This window comes from Meles meles, chromosome 3 (genome assembly GCF_922984935.1).
Source record: "Meles meles chromosome 3, mMelMel3.1 paternal haplotype, whole genome shotgun sequence".
NCBI lineage: Eukaryota > Metazoa > Chordata > Mammalia > Carnivora > Mustelidae > Meles > Meles meles.
Window position 1 is genome coordinate 99748029 of NC_060068.1, and position 15560 is coordinate 99763588.

The 15560-nt window shown below is 44.0% G+C and overlaps 1 protein-coding gene across 7 annotated transcripts in view; it reads left to right on the forward strand.

Annotated features, from left to right (window-relative positions):
- Positions 1 to 15560, forward strand: part of PPP2R2B (protein phosphatase 2 regulatory subunit Bbeta) — a 453354-nt gene that overhangs the window by 337083 nt on the left and 100711 nt on the right. For all 7 annotated transcript variants that reach the window (XM_046000716.1, XM_046000715.1, XM_046000714.1 and 4 more), the window contains 3 exons: positions 4622 to 4719; positions 7640 to 7805; positions 13941 to 14053. In XM_046000716.1, coding sequence (XP_045856672.1) covers positions 4622 to 4719; positions 7640 to 7805; positions 13941 to 14053 — 377 coding nt within the window. The remainder of the gene's footprint in view (positions 1 to 4621; positions 4720 to 7639; positions 7806 to 13940; positions 14054 to 15560) is intronic.

Genomic DNA, 15560 nt, shown 5'->3' on the forward strand with positions numbered 1-15560 from the left:
TTTTAATACCTGCTAGGAGCCTGAGACTCCCCTGTTTATTTAATGAGCCACAGAATAACTGCCAATGTAACTACAAGCCCCTAGGCAGTGACCACAAAGGGTACACATGCTGCCCCCTGTCCCTCGCTGTGCAACTCAGGACCCAGTCCCAATTAATCAGAGCCCTTCGTCCTGCATGTGACCTCCCAAATCCCACTCAACACAAACTTTCCAGCCACTACCGTGTTTCGCCATTGTCATCCACTGAGACACTTGTTTCGCATCTTGGCTGACCACCTCCTCCTCTTTGATACAGAAGCAGACAGATCTGCCTAGAGCCCAACTTACCATCCAGAAGACAGCCCAGTACTGAGTGGACAGAACTGGCTAGCTGACCTCAGTAGAGTAAATGACTTTATAGTATTACCTCCCAAATGTTTCTTAGATGAGAGATAAAACATTTAATGGGCTCTGAAGGCTAAATTGCATTACCTTCTCATCTGCATCTCTATGATTGATGTGAAGAGGCCAGTGCTCCTGACCTGGTCAGTAAGACCTTGTCCCACCGAGGATTTGGCTTTAGGTCCTCTCCAGGTTTAAACTGAGCCAGAATTTTATGGAAATTGTCACCCTGCTCTTTGGATGGTACATCACCTAATCGTTGTGCTCAGCCCAGGCATTGCTTGGACTCCAGCCCCGCGGGAGCAGTGAGAGACTAGGGCATGTGCTGGAGGTTCCCTCCATTTCTTCAGCCTCAACATAGGCATCTAAGGGCCAGGTCAGTTTCATTATTCAGGTAAATGGAGACTTGATGTAGGAATTTACTAGTCTGGAACCTTTGTAAGATGCAAAGATTGATTTAGAGAGAAAAACTCAGGCTTAGCGGTGAAATGGGGTTACCGGGCCACCATCTTGTGGAAATGAAATCAGCACACAGAAATGTGGAACAGGGCAAACATGTTACCTCCCGGGGTTTCCTTTTAAAAAATCATGTTAACTACATTTGACCTCCATAACTGCTTTTGGCCTCTGGTTTTTGTTTGAAGTCAAAAACATGTACTTCATCCACATCTCTATGGAACAGACGGGAAAATGCCCCAGTTTACAGCTTCTTATATAACGTGTGATTTCGCTCGGCATTTGATAAAATGAGTTGTCATGTACACATGTCATTTAAAGGTGAACGTCCTATTGAATTTGATGAATTGATTACTTTTGATCGTGATCTCAGATGAAGTTGTTGTCGTAGGGCTCGCTAGTTGATGGTTCCCGCCGTGTCTTCTCTATACTCAACAAGAGCTCTATACTCAACCTGCAGCGCCCTGGCTTTTCTGACTTCAGCTGCTCTACCCAGAGCCTGTTGCAGACAAGAGTATTTGTATCAGAAGTTTGAGTGTCCTGAAATTGGAATGTGGGGTGATTCATGAGGTTGGCATCAATTATTAAACAGTCCTAGATGAAGATCTGCAGAGATGGATGGGGCGGTAAGGCATTCTGGTTGCACCTACGGGCTTAGCAATGATAAATGAGTCCAGAAACATGAAAGTTCAAAACAGGTATTAACTCGAGCTGCAGTGGCCTGTGCTCTGAAGGAAGGTAGACAATAGCTGGTATAAACAACCTAACATACATACCACCTGAGTGGCAGGATTAAAATAAAGCTAAGGTCTTGGCAAGAGGACTAAAGAATTTGAGAATCCTGCCATGCCAATCAGCCTTTCTCTCACAAGTTTTTTTTTTTTTTTTTTTAAGTATTTATTTATTTGACAGAGAGAGACACAGCGAGAGAGAGAACACAGGGGAAGTAGGAGAGGGTGAGCAGGGAGCCTGATGTGGGGCTTGATCCCAGGACCCTGAGATCATGACCTGAGCCGAAGGCAGACGCTTAATGACTGAGCCACCCAGGTGCCCCTCTCTCACAAGTTCTTGAGGAAGGCATAGCACAAATAATTACAACACTTGGAAAATAAATGGGACATTTTTAGGAGCAGGGCCATGCCTGGATCCCTCGTAAGGCAGAGTTCTAATAACATGAGCTTGGATCATGTGCCTCGGCTGTGAGCTTGAGCCCTACCTTGTTCTGACCTGTGTACCCCCAAAAAGGAGAGTGAAGACATTTTCACAGAGAGTCTGGACAAAAGGACAAATGTGTATGTCGTCTCTGGGGGAGTGGAATTTTGTTTCCCTTGGGGTAACATTTTCTTGGAAACTGAGACAAAGACTGACCTTGGGAAAGGTACTTAACTCTTCCTTCAGATATCCAACTTCGCTAAAAGGGAAGGCCCATCTTTTGGTTCCCAGTGCACCTTCCAGAACTCTGGAGCCTGTGTCAACAGTGCTGTTAACAGGAAGGGTGTAGACTGAAGTTAAGCCAGTTGTTGGCCCCAAAGACCTCAATGTGACTCTGGTAACGAATGTACCCAGCCTCCCCACCCTTCTTTCCTTCAGGGAAGTGTTTATGTCTTCAGCAGTTTGAGAGCTTTGCCTCATGCAGAGGTACCTGACAGAAGCCTGAAGTGAGAAGAAATAGCCACGTCCATTTCAGCTTCTGCGCAAGTCAGGAAGCTTCGTGAATAGCCCCGTTGCTCAACCCTCACTGAAAAGCCAGAAGCAGGAACTAGTGTTAGAATCATATCCTAGCGCTCAAGTGCTTTCGAAGGACATTCTGAGGCAGCAGCAAACTCTGAACAGCCTCCTTCTCTCCTCTTTACCTGAAAGTGCTTTGCTAACATACATACACTCCAACAAAGGAAAGTGGTCTAGTAATTCACTTGTGGTGCCGGCTTCCCAGCCTTGCTGGGCTTGCTTTCTCCGCAGTGGGGCACTTGTTACCAAAATGGGCTTCTGAACTTGGATCAGGAACAGAGTAACCACACAGCTTAGACTGTCTTTCCTTGAAGTTGCCTTCATTTGGAGGAGTCTCCCTGAGTGGACAGACTAGAGTTCTAGTTGAGATCATCGGTAAGGAATGGGGTGGCCTTTCCTGAAGAAAGACTTGGTAGACCAGAAGTCATAGATTCGTGACTCACAAAACATATTCAGCCCACAGACTAGATTATTTTTTTTAATGTCATGGCTTTGAAAAAAAAGTTGACAATATGTAAAATTGAAATGATTGAGTATAAATATTATTTTAAAAAACTTTTTAAAATGGAAGAACCCAACAACACATGAAATATTTCATATCCACAATTGGTGTAAGCTGAGTAGCCACTTACCCTTAAGAGGGGCCACAGGCTTTCTACCTCACCTGGTTTGCTTCACACCCTGGCTCCGCATGGCTCTGTGGGGCTTTGAATTTGCTGCCCCTGAGGTCAGACATCTAAGAGGCCAAAACAGGAAATCATGAATTGTTCTGTTAAATATGCCCTGCTTGAAAATGGTTGTGGCCTGTGCCTGCTCGTTTTACTTCTGCACAAAGAATGACCATTAGAAGCATTTTCACATATGGAACAGGGTAATTCCATGCAAAGTGGAGAATTTTACACAACTTACCTGAATAAACCAGTCATACAAAAAAAAATCCTGAAATGATATTAAAGTGAGATTTGAGATTTGAATTATTCAGGAGTAATTGCCTTCGCTTTCCACCTCACTGTTTCCCCCTTTGCTTTCCTCACATGGACATAATCTTGAGAATGTTCCTCTGTCAAAGGCCATCGTCATAATTCCCCTGCCTCTTTTTTTTTTTTTTTTTTTAACTCATTTGCACTCTTGGTAGCAATTGTTGGAGCCCTGCAGGAGAATAATTGCAGAGGAATTAACCTCTGACATTTTTTCTAAAAATAGCCCTAATAAATCCAATCATAGGTAATTTACCTGTCCGTGCTCCTCCAGGGTAACCAGGGTTGAAGAAAGACCTGGCAGACTGGCATTCCTTCAGCAATTATCTGTGATCTGGGTTCCTGGCGCCTGTGTATTTTCTTCGTTCTGAAATACAGAGTACAAATTGCCCTGTCCCCTCTGACCTCGTGACCCTGTTTCTCAGCACCTTGCTCCTGGGGTTGGAATAAGGCTGTGCTCTTCCAAAAGGGTGTGTTGGGCTCTCCAGGAAAGAGGGAGCATGGGTCAAGCTGGAGCATTTGTGGGGACCCTCCTGAATTCCTGCCTCCTCGTGTCCCAGTGAAATCCTGCTCCGTCCCTTCATTTTCCATGTCTGAGCTTCCAGGCCCCTCCACCCATGTGTGTCACAGCCCTCAGCCCCGCTCTGAATAGCCATGCCTGAAACCTGTTTGGGGAAGTTTCTCTGTGTAAAAGGAAGGAGAATGCAAAAAATCCTGGGTGGGTCCGTGGGGGGTGGGGGTGGGGTAGAAATTCTCCAAAAAAAAAAAAAAAGCCATTTCCTAGAGCCATTAAAGAAATGCGTTATCTCTTGCCCCTAACAAAAGGGTCTGCATGTGTTTTTCCCTTTTGTTCTCTCCAGATGTTCCAAGAGCCCACCCTGCAGTGTGGGCATCTCGGAAATTGACTTTCTCAAATGCCATTTCTCGTGGCGCTTAAAATACAGAGCATCAAATCCTTGTAAATTCCACTGCAGAGACAAAGCCTAGAGCCCTTCAATGCACAGAAAAGTATATCTATTATCTATCGTTTCAAAGTAAGTGTGCAGTTACTTTAATTGCCTTTGTCTTCTCCTTTTCAGCTGACATTATCTCTACGGTAGAATTCAACCACACGGGAGAATTACTAGCGACAGGGGACAAGGGGGGTCGGGTTGTAATATTTCAACGAGAGCAAGAGGTAAGTGGCAGTGAATGCAAAATGCCCATTTTCTTCTCTTTTTAAAGGAGGTCTCCTACTGTTCCTTAATCCTCATGTGTCGCCCTAAACCTTGCTGCTTTGCTAGCAAACTAAAAACTGCCAAAAAGTCATTAACATCAACAGTTCCACATTCAGGCTCCTAAAAGCACCTAATAATAGAGCCTTTTCTGGGCATGGCCTAATCTGGCCCAACCTGGGTGTTGCACATTGAAAATGACCTCACTTCCCATCTGACCTGTGAAATTCCATGGCTGTTTGTTGAGCCGAGAACTCCTCTTTGAGTGGGATTTCTCTTCCAGCCATTGAAATAAGGTCTCCCGATTTCAGGTATCCTGCAGAATATGTAGGAGGGAAAAAAAACAAAAAAACAGCTCTTTGCCAACAAATGTGAAAAGGACACCTGGGGTCCGTAGAGAAGATAGCGTTAGCTCATCCTCCCGAAGGGAGTGAGATCCCGCCAGGTGTCATCTCGACGATGCACGTGACCAGTGCTTCACTGCAGGTGTCACAAAGGTCCCTGGAGCTCCGTGCTCTGTGCATGCTGACCAGGAGTTTGAACTTCCAGTGAATTGAATCTCAAAAAGCCCATTTCCTACTGAGACTTGGTTCTCACTAGGAATTGTTTCTCTTTTTCATATAAATTGAGGGTTTTTTTTTGGTATCTGCTTCTGTTTTTGTCAGAAGGGAATTTCGGCCCAATCTGATTTCCTTGGCCTCCCCTGGCATGGTCCCGGAGCTTCCAGCAGGCCCGTGTGTGTTCTAGGACCTCTCCCATCTGTTACCGCCTGCCTTGCAGATTCACCAGGCCCAGGGCAGGGGGAGGCCCACTGCAGGAGGAAGGTTTCACAAGAGACTTCCCAAGCAGTTGAAAGCCTGATTTGTGCCTCAAAGCCATTTATGTTCCCCCTCCCCTCAAAAAAAAAAGGAAAGCCTCATTTAGAGGTGATATATTTGGTAATTGCACATTATTTGCAATTAATTTCTATGAGGGCATCATGATCCCTCGGGGTTCTGTATAAATTCAAGTGTTCAGCATTAAATCAGGCACCAGGCCTATTCCATTGGCCCTGGAAACACGAAAATGTGGTTGGCAAGTAGGAACTAATAGCTCTTCGTGACCTGGAATTTTTCCTGCTTTTCCAGAGCTGCCGAGTGCTAATTGGTCTGGCACATACTACACACACTTGACAGTCTGATTTGGATGGTAGCAAATCAGCATTCTTATAAATTTATTGTTAAGGTGGACTGGCTGTCTCCGTAGTGTAAGCAGGATATCAGCATTTAAAGTCCTTTTAAAACTGATTTTCAAAAACCTTCTTCTGTCTTAAAAGAAAACCCAATTAGGTCCATAGTGATGATAAAGAAGAACCAGAGCCACTATTTAACATAAATTACCCTTTATGGGTAGCAGCACATTGCCCATCTTAATCCGTGCCACAATTTCCGGTAGCTCTTATAGGTTTCACCTGTCTTAATTGACTGACCTCTTTGGGAAGCCTGAGTCGGTAGTAGAAGGGGGACACATATTCCAAAGGAGGATGGTTTTGTCCCATAAATAAATAGACGTCGATGAAAGGAGCGTACAGTTGGGTGTTCTGCTTTGTGGTGAGACTTGGGATTGGAATGAACGCGAAGCCTGAGAAGCAAAGCCAGGAGACAACATGGAAGTCAGGCCTGCTTTTGACTTGTGTGATGCACGCTCCACCCCTGGAGAATTTGCTCCTAGGACCCTCAAAATATGCTCAATACAGACCATCAGCACCATCACCCATCAAGTTGAGTACATGGAGACTTGGGTTTGGATGTTCAATATCCATCCAGAAATATGATCTTTTTTTAATTGAGCGTTTTCTTCAGAATCCAGCTTCTGCAACACATACATGTTCAGTAAGACCCGAATTTGAATTCGTGAGGACAGTTTTGCAAAGCCTGAATCTGGAAGCTCTTGGTGATACGGTCCTAAAACACCTGAAATAAAAACTCCCTCTTCTTTTTTCCCTTCTCCTTTTTCTTTAACACCTTCTTTGTCCTCCTCTCCACCCTTCTTCTTACCCTTTCCCCCTTCCACAGATCCTTTCCTTTAAAGTTTCGTTATAGCATCTTAATGTAGTTCCCGCTGTGGGCACTGTGCATAAGGGAGCTGGGGGGAAGCAGGGGCGGGCGGAAGGGGTAAGTCCAACAGTCCTCCCAGGGACTCCAGTGGCATCTCTGTACTCAGGTCTGTTTTGTCGCTCATGTCGGAAGAAAATGGGGGGAGGGAGAGATCTGATGACCAAAACTGCTGTGTATAAGCTGTGTGACCTTGGAGAGGTCGTTTTAGTACCTCTGAGTCTCTCTTGTCCATTTTCCTGCACTGCCGACCTCTCAGAGGTTCTCTGAGGTTCTCTGAGGATCTGGTAAGATGTTAAAAGGCCAGTGAAAGGTACAGATGCCATAGCTTTGGAGTCTTTGTGAGGGATTAATAGACGTGTGGACTTAGGTGTGGGATGGCTCACTCCAAAGGGTGTCCAAGACATCCATTAGGACATAGAAAGAAAAGATTAGAATTTCTAGTGATATGTATTTCTAAATGATCCTATTTTAATATCTATTCCTCTGTGTATGTTATATATACCATGTATTAGTGCAGAAGTTCATGCATATAATTTATAAATAAATAGTTTTATATTGAAGGTCCCAGTGTTGACCAACAGAGGGGTTCGTGATCAAATGCTGGGGAGGCCAGTAAGCTAAGGTAAACTTGTTGCCTTGGTTCTGCCCTCATTCTACACTGACATGGCCTGCCCATCCCACCCCAATGACTCTGCCCCCAAAAAGAAGGAATTGGTGAATTTGTAGTTGGCTTACGTGATTTCATCTTCTGTGTGTGTGTGTATGTGTTTTTTTTCTCTTCCTACAGAGCAAAAATCAGGTTCATCGTAGGGGTGAATACAATGTTTACAGCACATTCCAGAGCCATGAACCCGAGTTCGATTACCTGAAGAGCTTAGAAATAGAAGAAAAAATCAATAAAATAAGATGGCTCCCTCAGCAGAATGCAGCCTACTTCCTTCTGTCTACTAATGGTATGTGGAGGTGACTTTGCCTGTTTGGTATTTGTAGAGATAAAATCAGCAAACCATGTATTTCAATCTCTCTGGGGCTCAGTTTTTCTTATTGCCTTGCAAGCTGTTGAAAAACTTCCAGACTGCGTTTGCAAGATGTCTACCCGAGTACTTGGCCCAGGATAGGCCCCCAGTACATAGCACTTACTCTTTTCAAAAATAACAAATTTATGACCAAATTATGTGAGAGACCTATTATCCATAGCTTTCGATAATGCAGATGGTTTCCAGGTGTTTTTAGAATATGACTTCCTTTCTTAAGATTTACTCAGTGTTCTGGGAAGACATTTCAGAAAACTCAATATGCCATCCCTATGAGTTTGGCATACAGAGTAGGAATTATTAATCCCTGAATATATTTGGGGGTTTGTAAAGGAGATGGCTGTGTCTCTCTTACACCATCAAGTTCTAGGCCAGGAGCACAGGTCAAGAAGAGTGGGGAGCCTACCAAAGAATAGACCAAGAAGTGATTTGTTCTTCTCTCCCTCCCTCCACACTCTTCCGATACCGTTTGTTGTTTTAGGGGGAGTTGATAGAACTAGGTCAGAGAGAGAGGACATAGAGGGTTGGATAGAGATTCGTATTAATATGGTAAACCTTTATACAGTGGAAAGACCTACCCTTAAGGTTCATTAATACCCTTGCTGAAAGAAGCCATCTACACTCAGAAAAGTTCAGAATAAAATCATATACTAAAGGGCACTAATTGACTAGCGTAAAATTAAGAAGATTAATGTATAAAAATTGAAAACCCTCTATCAAGCAAATAAGCTGAAGAATGCTTCATTTCATCCTACGTGTGAGTCTGCCTAGGAGGAATATACATTTAAATATAAGTCAAGAAGCTAGGAATTTGCTTTGTGCTGATCCCCAGCACTGACAAGGTATTGCTCACATGTATGTAATATGATCAGACATATATTAGTGTCCCTGAAGTCAGAAAGGAAACACATCGCAAGATTTAGCATGATTAATTTTGGATCGTGCATGCTGAGTGTCTTGTAGATTTGCTCCTTTTATCATTTTTCACTTTCTAAAGTTTTTACAACAAATTTTATTTTACTCTTCTGAAAAGGGGGGGGAGAAGTTTTTAACATATATGAACCCAAACTCTCTTGATTATAAAGCCAGGGTCCAAGTCTAGACACTCGCACTTCTGAAATAGCCAGTTTGAGGCTATCCGTGTGGCTTATGTCAACATGACCAGATCTCCACTCATCTGTTTTTCCAGATTCTCAGTACTTTAATTCTTTCTCAGAACTGTCTGTATTGTTCACCCTACTTTTCTCACCCCTGATTTCTTGAAAGCCAGACCACATGAATATTTCCTCTTTTTTGTTTGTTTCGCTGGTAAATGCAAAATAGGCTCTGCCTATCCAACCCTTTAGAATAAAAGAGACTTCTGATGATGTTGGCTTAATTGTTTCAGGCAGAGGTAGATTGTCTGAGTATCTGCTCTGTCTAGCTGACTTCATATTATGAAATTTACCCTATTGATTATTACTATAGAATCCAAAGACTTATTAGCTGCTTTGAGGGGGGAGGGCGATGGGATGGAAATCATTGAAATGCAATGAAGATTAATTATATAGCATAATGTTCTGTTAATTGAGTTTTTAAATAGTTTTTTGATTAACAAGGATATTATCTTCCCATTTGGGATGCTATTTCATATGCCAACAGCATCTCAAAATGATTCTTAGAAGAAAAATTCCCATGTTCTTATGTGATTTTCTTTTTTGTACTAATATTGAGGTTGAGAATTCCCCTTAAGCCAAATAGGTTAACATGCAAAAATTAATGAAAGACAATTGGAATTACTGTACAAAAGAGAAAATGAAGATAGATGATAAGATTGTGTTTAAAAGCTGCCACAAGTAATGATAAACTACTCAGAGAGCGAGCCAGAAAAAAGAAAAAGTCATTACTCATAGTAACAGCCACATGTTTCTTACACTTTTTTATCCACAAAGCTTCAAGATACTAAGTCAAGAAAAATTGTGTGATAATAAAGTCGAGAATGACTCCAGGCAACCCAGCCATAGGGAATTGGATTGAATTCGCCATCAATTATCTTTTAAAAAAAAAAAAAAAAGTGCTTATCTCATTACAGTTGGGTGTAGTTTTTATGTTCTGCTGGCATATATTTTCAACTTTATCATTTTTCATGAAAAATAAAACCAACATTCCATTGTGAATCTAGACTTTGAAATTACTTGGCAGGTGAAAACACATTGCTTTCTACTTCTAGCTTTCTACTTCTGTCTTAATTCTTATAATGAGAGGGAAAGATATACTTGATTTATTCTGCATGCTACCGAAATAGTGTGTGTTCATCATAAAAACAAATTAGAAAAAAAACAGGGAAGCAAAAAGAAGAAAATACAATGTTTACACCTAGAAAGAACCAGTATTAATGTCTTTTAAAGAAAAAAGCAGAGATGTAGATAAATGGATAAATCTTTTTGCTTCTTAACAAAAATGAGATTAATCGGGGCGCCTGGGTGACTCAGTGGATTAAGCCGTTGCCTTCGGCTCAGGTCATGATCCCAGGGTCCTGGGATCGAGCCCCGCGTCGGGCTCTCTGCTCCGCAGGGAGCCTGCTTCCTCCTCTCTCTCTGCCTGCCTCTCTGCCTACTTGCGATCTCTCTCTCTGTCAAATAAATAAAATAAAATCTTTAAAAAAAAAAATGAGATTAATCTGTACGCTGTTCTGCAGCAAGATTTTTTTTTACTTAATAATATAACACTTAACAACAGGAATATCTTCCTGGTTGTTAAATATTCTTCTAAAATATCATCACGTTTTCAGTGACTGCATAGCATTCACTTGTATGAGTTTTCCATAATTTACTGATAAATCTCCCTTTATTTGACCTTTAATTATTAACAAATTCTTATTATTTTAAAGTAGATATTTATAGGACTAGATGTTAGTATGGATAGGTATGATTGGGAAAAAAGCATATTATAAACTATGCATAGCACATTACATATATTAAAAGGTGATATAATTGCACACACAAATATAATGAAAGGATGTATACAAAATTTTCCTGATAGTGTTCTTTGTCTAGCAGAATTGAGGGAAATGTTAATTTTTTCTTTTTTTTTTTCCACTTTCTGGCTCATTTTTATTTTTTGCAATTATATTTGCCACTTGTGTAATACAAGAAGGAAATGAGAAAATACAAAATCTGTGTATGCAGTATTGCTACAAGTTTGTACCCCACCCCCCCAAAAAAAACGCAGAGAAAAAATACAAGTATCTCTGTGAAACATTAACAAGGATTATCCCTGACCAGAGAGATTATATATAGTTGATTCTTTTTTTTTTAAGATTTTATTTATTTATTTGACACAGAGAGAGATCATAAGTAGGCAGAAAGGTAGGGGGGGGGTAGGCTCTCTGCTGAGCAGAGAGCCTGATGTAGGGCTCAATCCCAGGACCCTGAAATTATGACCTGAGCCGAAGGCAGAGGCTCAACCCACTGAGCTACCCAGGCGCCCCGGATTATAGTTGACTCTTACTCTTTATGTTCTACCTGTGGTTTCTCTATTTCCCTGTGTTGCAATGTATTGTTCATAATAAGAATAAAGAAGAGGAGAATCGCCTTGCAAAGGGGACAGGATATATTCCAAAACCCAGCAGTAGGAAATATTGGGTGTTAAACATCACTGATTTGCATTGTTCTAGTCACAGCTGACCAGTCACTAATCCAGCCACTGCATAAAGCAGGGCTTTTGTTTCATTTTCTCACCCTGAAATGCAGCGCCTGCGGGCACAGGGCATCCAAAAAGGGTAAGAGCCGAGGACTGCCGGCGTATGGACAGGAAGTGCAGAAATTCCACTCTGGGGCTGGGGAAGGCTTCCCTGCCTTCTGTCCCAGTACAGGCCGAGGGAGCACATGGTTCAGGGCACACACACCTTACACTTAGCAGCCTGGCCAGATCTGCCAGCACACATGACCAGCTGGAGTTGTCCCCAGATAATAGGAAACAGGGGCACTGACCTGTTAAAGTAGCCTTGGTTGCTGAAAGCCGACTTCAGGATGGGGTACATTTCAGACTTCTGAAGGCCAGGTCTTTGGCAAGGAGATGTGGAGAAGGGGGATGAGGGGATGATGGAGAAAGGGAACCCTACTAGAGGCTGGGGGAGAGGCGGCTTATCTCCCCACAGTATTGCAGAGGAAACGGGATGTGCTGACATCACCACAGGATAAAACTGTCACAGTCACAGAGCAACATGTTATTATCAGAGAATAGTTGCCCCCTTTGCAAATTCTAATAACAGCCGCCCTTTGCCAACCATTGTTAGCAGGCCACCCCTGTGTTCAACACTACATGCCCAGTGTTCCATTCCGTCTTCCTGAGAGCCCCGGGGGGAAGGTGCTGTTTTCCCCAACTGACAAGTAAAGAAACCGAGGCATAGAGAAGTTAGGTGCCTTTATTTATAAGGTTGAAATATTTGGGACATACTTATACTAAAAAGTCATTTGTTGTTTCTCGGAAGTTCACACTGAATGGGGCATTCTGTGCTCTTTTTCCTGATAAATCTGGTGCTCCCGTTTGTCACTTGAAGAAACTATACACCTGCTCCCTGGGAATCCCTGTCCTTGGCCATGTGGCTGGCTGGAGAGGGAGTGAGCGTCTGGCCCAAGCTTGTCTGGTTCCCAAGCCTACCCCGTGCAGGCCAGGCGCAGAGCAAGATACAGAGGAGGAAGGCGTTCGAGTCCCTGCCTCCTATAAGAAAACCTAGAATGCATACAAGTAATGAATGCAGGACCCGTTCAGGAAAGTCTGCAAAGGCACGTGGCCCACACCTTGATCTGATTGGCCCAAACACGTTTTCTTAGAAATGGGATCAAAAATCTGCTGGTGGGGTGTGCCATCTCCTGCCACCCAGAGCCCCCAGCCCCTCTCACTCGTTCCCCCTGCCTGCCTCACCCCCGTACCCATTGGAGATCTTGCCCTGCTTTATTGCTATGGCGAATGACAGGTGTCAGCCAGTGATGGAAAGTACTGGAACAGCACACGGGGGAGAAAGGCAGTTTCCAGCTGGGGGATTCCAAGGAGACTGCAAGGGGAAAGGAGCTTTTGGATGAATGTTCTTACCACTTGATATCTCTGAGTACGGCTAGCAAGATGCATGGTATAGATGGGACTCACTCGTTCACGCACCTAATAGTTACTGAACATACTGTGTCCCGGGCGCCGTTGTACGTGCTAGATGTGTAGTAATGGACGAGACAGAATCCCTGGCTCTGGCGAGCTTACATTCACATGAGGGAGAAGAAACAAAGCCGTTATCACAGAGTTAGTAGCAAGACGAGGCCCTGAAGCCGGAGGAGCAGGCGAAGAGAATGGTGGGGACATTCTGATGCCGACTGGCTCAGAAAGGCCCCTCTAGGGGTAGAACATGAACAGAGCAGGGTGAAGGAACAAGTCACGTGAAGAAGAGGGTCAAGGGCTTTCCAGGAAAAGGCAGAGCTAGTGCAAAGCCCAAGGCAGGAGTGGGGACAACAGGTATGGGGACTGTAGAGAAGCCGTGTGGCAGGAGCACAGGGCGAGGGGGGCAGAGGGGCAGACAGTGAGACCCAAAGGGTGAGGAAGTGTGGCTCACCAAGGGCCCTTCAGGTCATGGCCAGGACAGTCCTTGCTTGGGTGGGACACAGAAATGGGGGTACCTACCTCTCGGAGTTGTAGTGAGCATTAAATAAATTTTCCATGACCAGTGCTAATAACATAGTGACACAGCTAGTTCTGTATATGTGACTGCTCTTGTTCAGTGTTTAATAAATATTTTTGTTGAAAACAATTTTACTGAATGAACCAAAATAAAATATAAGCTCCAGATTTCATAGGCCATCATCAGGAAAACCACTGGTCTAGGCACAATATATGGTTTTGTTCTGAAACATGAGCTCTGCCTCCAGACAGCATGAGGTGATGCCCTGAATCCTTGACCTGACCAGCAGTTCCTTCCGTCCTCACCTCCACCTCCCCCTGCTTCCCCCACCCCACCCCTCCACACACAAAACTCCCTGACAAGCTGGTTTTCATTGTAATTTGGTTTCCTCTGGCTGCCCTCCACAGATAAAACCGTGAAGCTGTGGAAAGTCAGCGAGCGTGATAAGAGGCCAGAAGGTTACAATCTGAAAGATGAGGAGGGCCGGCTCCGGGATCCCGCCACCATCACAACCTTGAGGGTGAGTCCCGGGGCAGTTTTGGCCCCTGTCTTTTGCTTCTCTTGGTCACCGGGCACCGAGGAAGGACTCCCCGGTGTGGCTGTGGGCTGCGTCCTGCTCTTGGTTGCAACCGTCATGTGTGAGTGAAGGAGATAAAGCAGAGGTAGGAGGAGGACAGGTCTGAGCTCTGATGACTGCAGAAGCGTGTCCTTCCTTTATGTCCCCAGGACTGGCCATGTGGCCACTGTCGTGCCTTACTGTATCCTCAGCCTCTGTCTGCTCTCCATCAAAAATGTTCTGAGTGTCTTTTGTATTCAAGGGCAGGGGATGGGACTATCCACATGGCAAGCTGGAATCTTGTGATTCAGAATGTGAACTTGTGAATGTAATGGGCCTGGGTTTGAATTCTGCTCCTCACCAGAATCTCATGTGGTCACTTTAACCCTTTTGAACTTTGGTCAGGCAAGTTATTTGTAGATTCTCTGTGTATACAGCAAACCTCATACTTGACTAAAAATGTGCCGCGGTTGGAAAGCCCTCTTTCCATGGCTGGTCTTCAATATGTGATCTCGCCTGTTGGTCTAAATGGTTCCCTTCTTGCCCTCCAGAAATCCACAGTCCGGTAAAGAAGAGATTTGTAGGTCTACTATAAAAATACTTATGGCACGAAATAGAGTAAGATAAATGCAGGGAGTGTCAGAGTTTTGTCAATGGAGGAAGAAATTATATTTGACTCTGGGAGACCAGGAAAGGTCTCTTAGGAAAATGGTGTTAAAAATGGATTTCTAAAAAGCAAACTTTTAAGAGAAGGCTCTCTGGATGGGTTAGAGGGGTTCAGGACTCGGTGGTGAGTGGTTTTGGATGTGTTTAACATGAGAGGCAAAGCAGGCACATGCTGAGACCAGCCCTGGCCCCGAGGGGCTTTCAAAACTGTGTCAGATACGTGCTTTCAGATACCAGCTGCTCTACTGAAGACCAAAAACCGAAAAGGCATAGCGCAGCCCATGCGCAGAAAAGAGGTTGTCACTCGAGGTTTAGAAGCAGATACGGGAGCTGAATGATCAGTGTGTGCCCATTAGCTCGCTTGTTTATTTGTTCATTAATTCCTTTGTTCCTCTCTTTATGCAGCAGATGCTTTTTTTTTTTAAGATTTTATTTATTTATTTTAGAGAGAAAGTGTAAGCAGGGGGAAGGGCAGAGGGAGAAGGAGAGAATCTCAAGCAGGCTCCCTGCTAAGTGCAGACCCCAACATGGGGCTCAGTCTCATGACCCCGAGGTTGTGATCTGAGCTGAAACCAAGAGTCAAACACTCAACTGACTGGGCCACCCCGGTACCCCCAGCAGCTGCTTTGTGAACACAGCCTCGTTGCTGGCCACAATGCTAAGCTGTCTGGTGTTTACCCTGTACTCATGGGTATCTGGTCTTCAGTCTTCTGAGCAAATAAGCATTGACTGGCTCTGTTTCCTCTTGTCAGCCTGTGCCTCCAGCCTAAAGAACGGCCATGCAAATCTTCCGTATCAGGCTGGC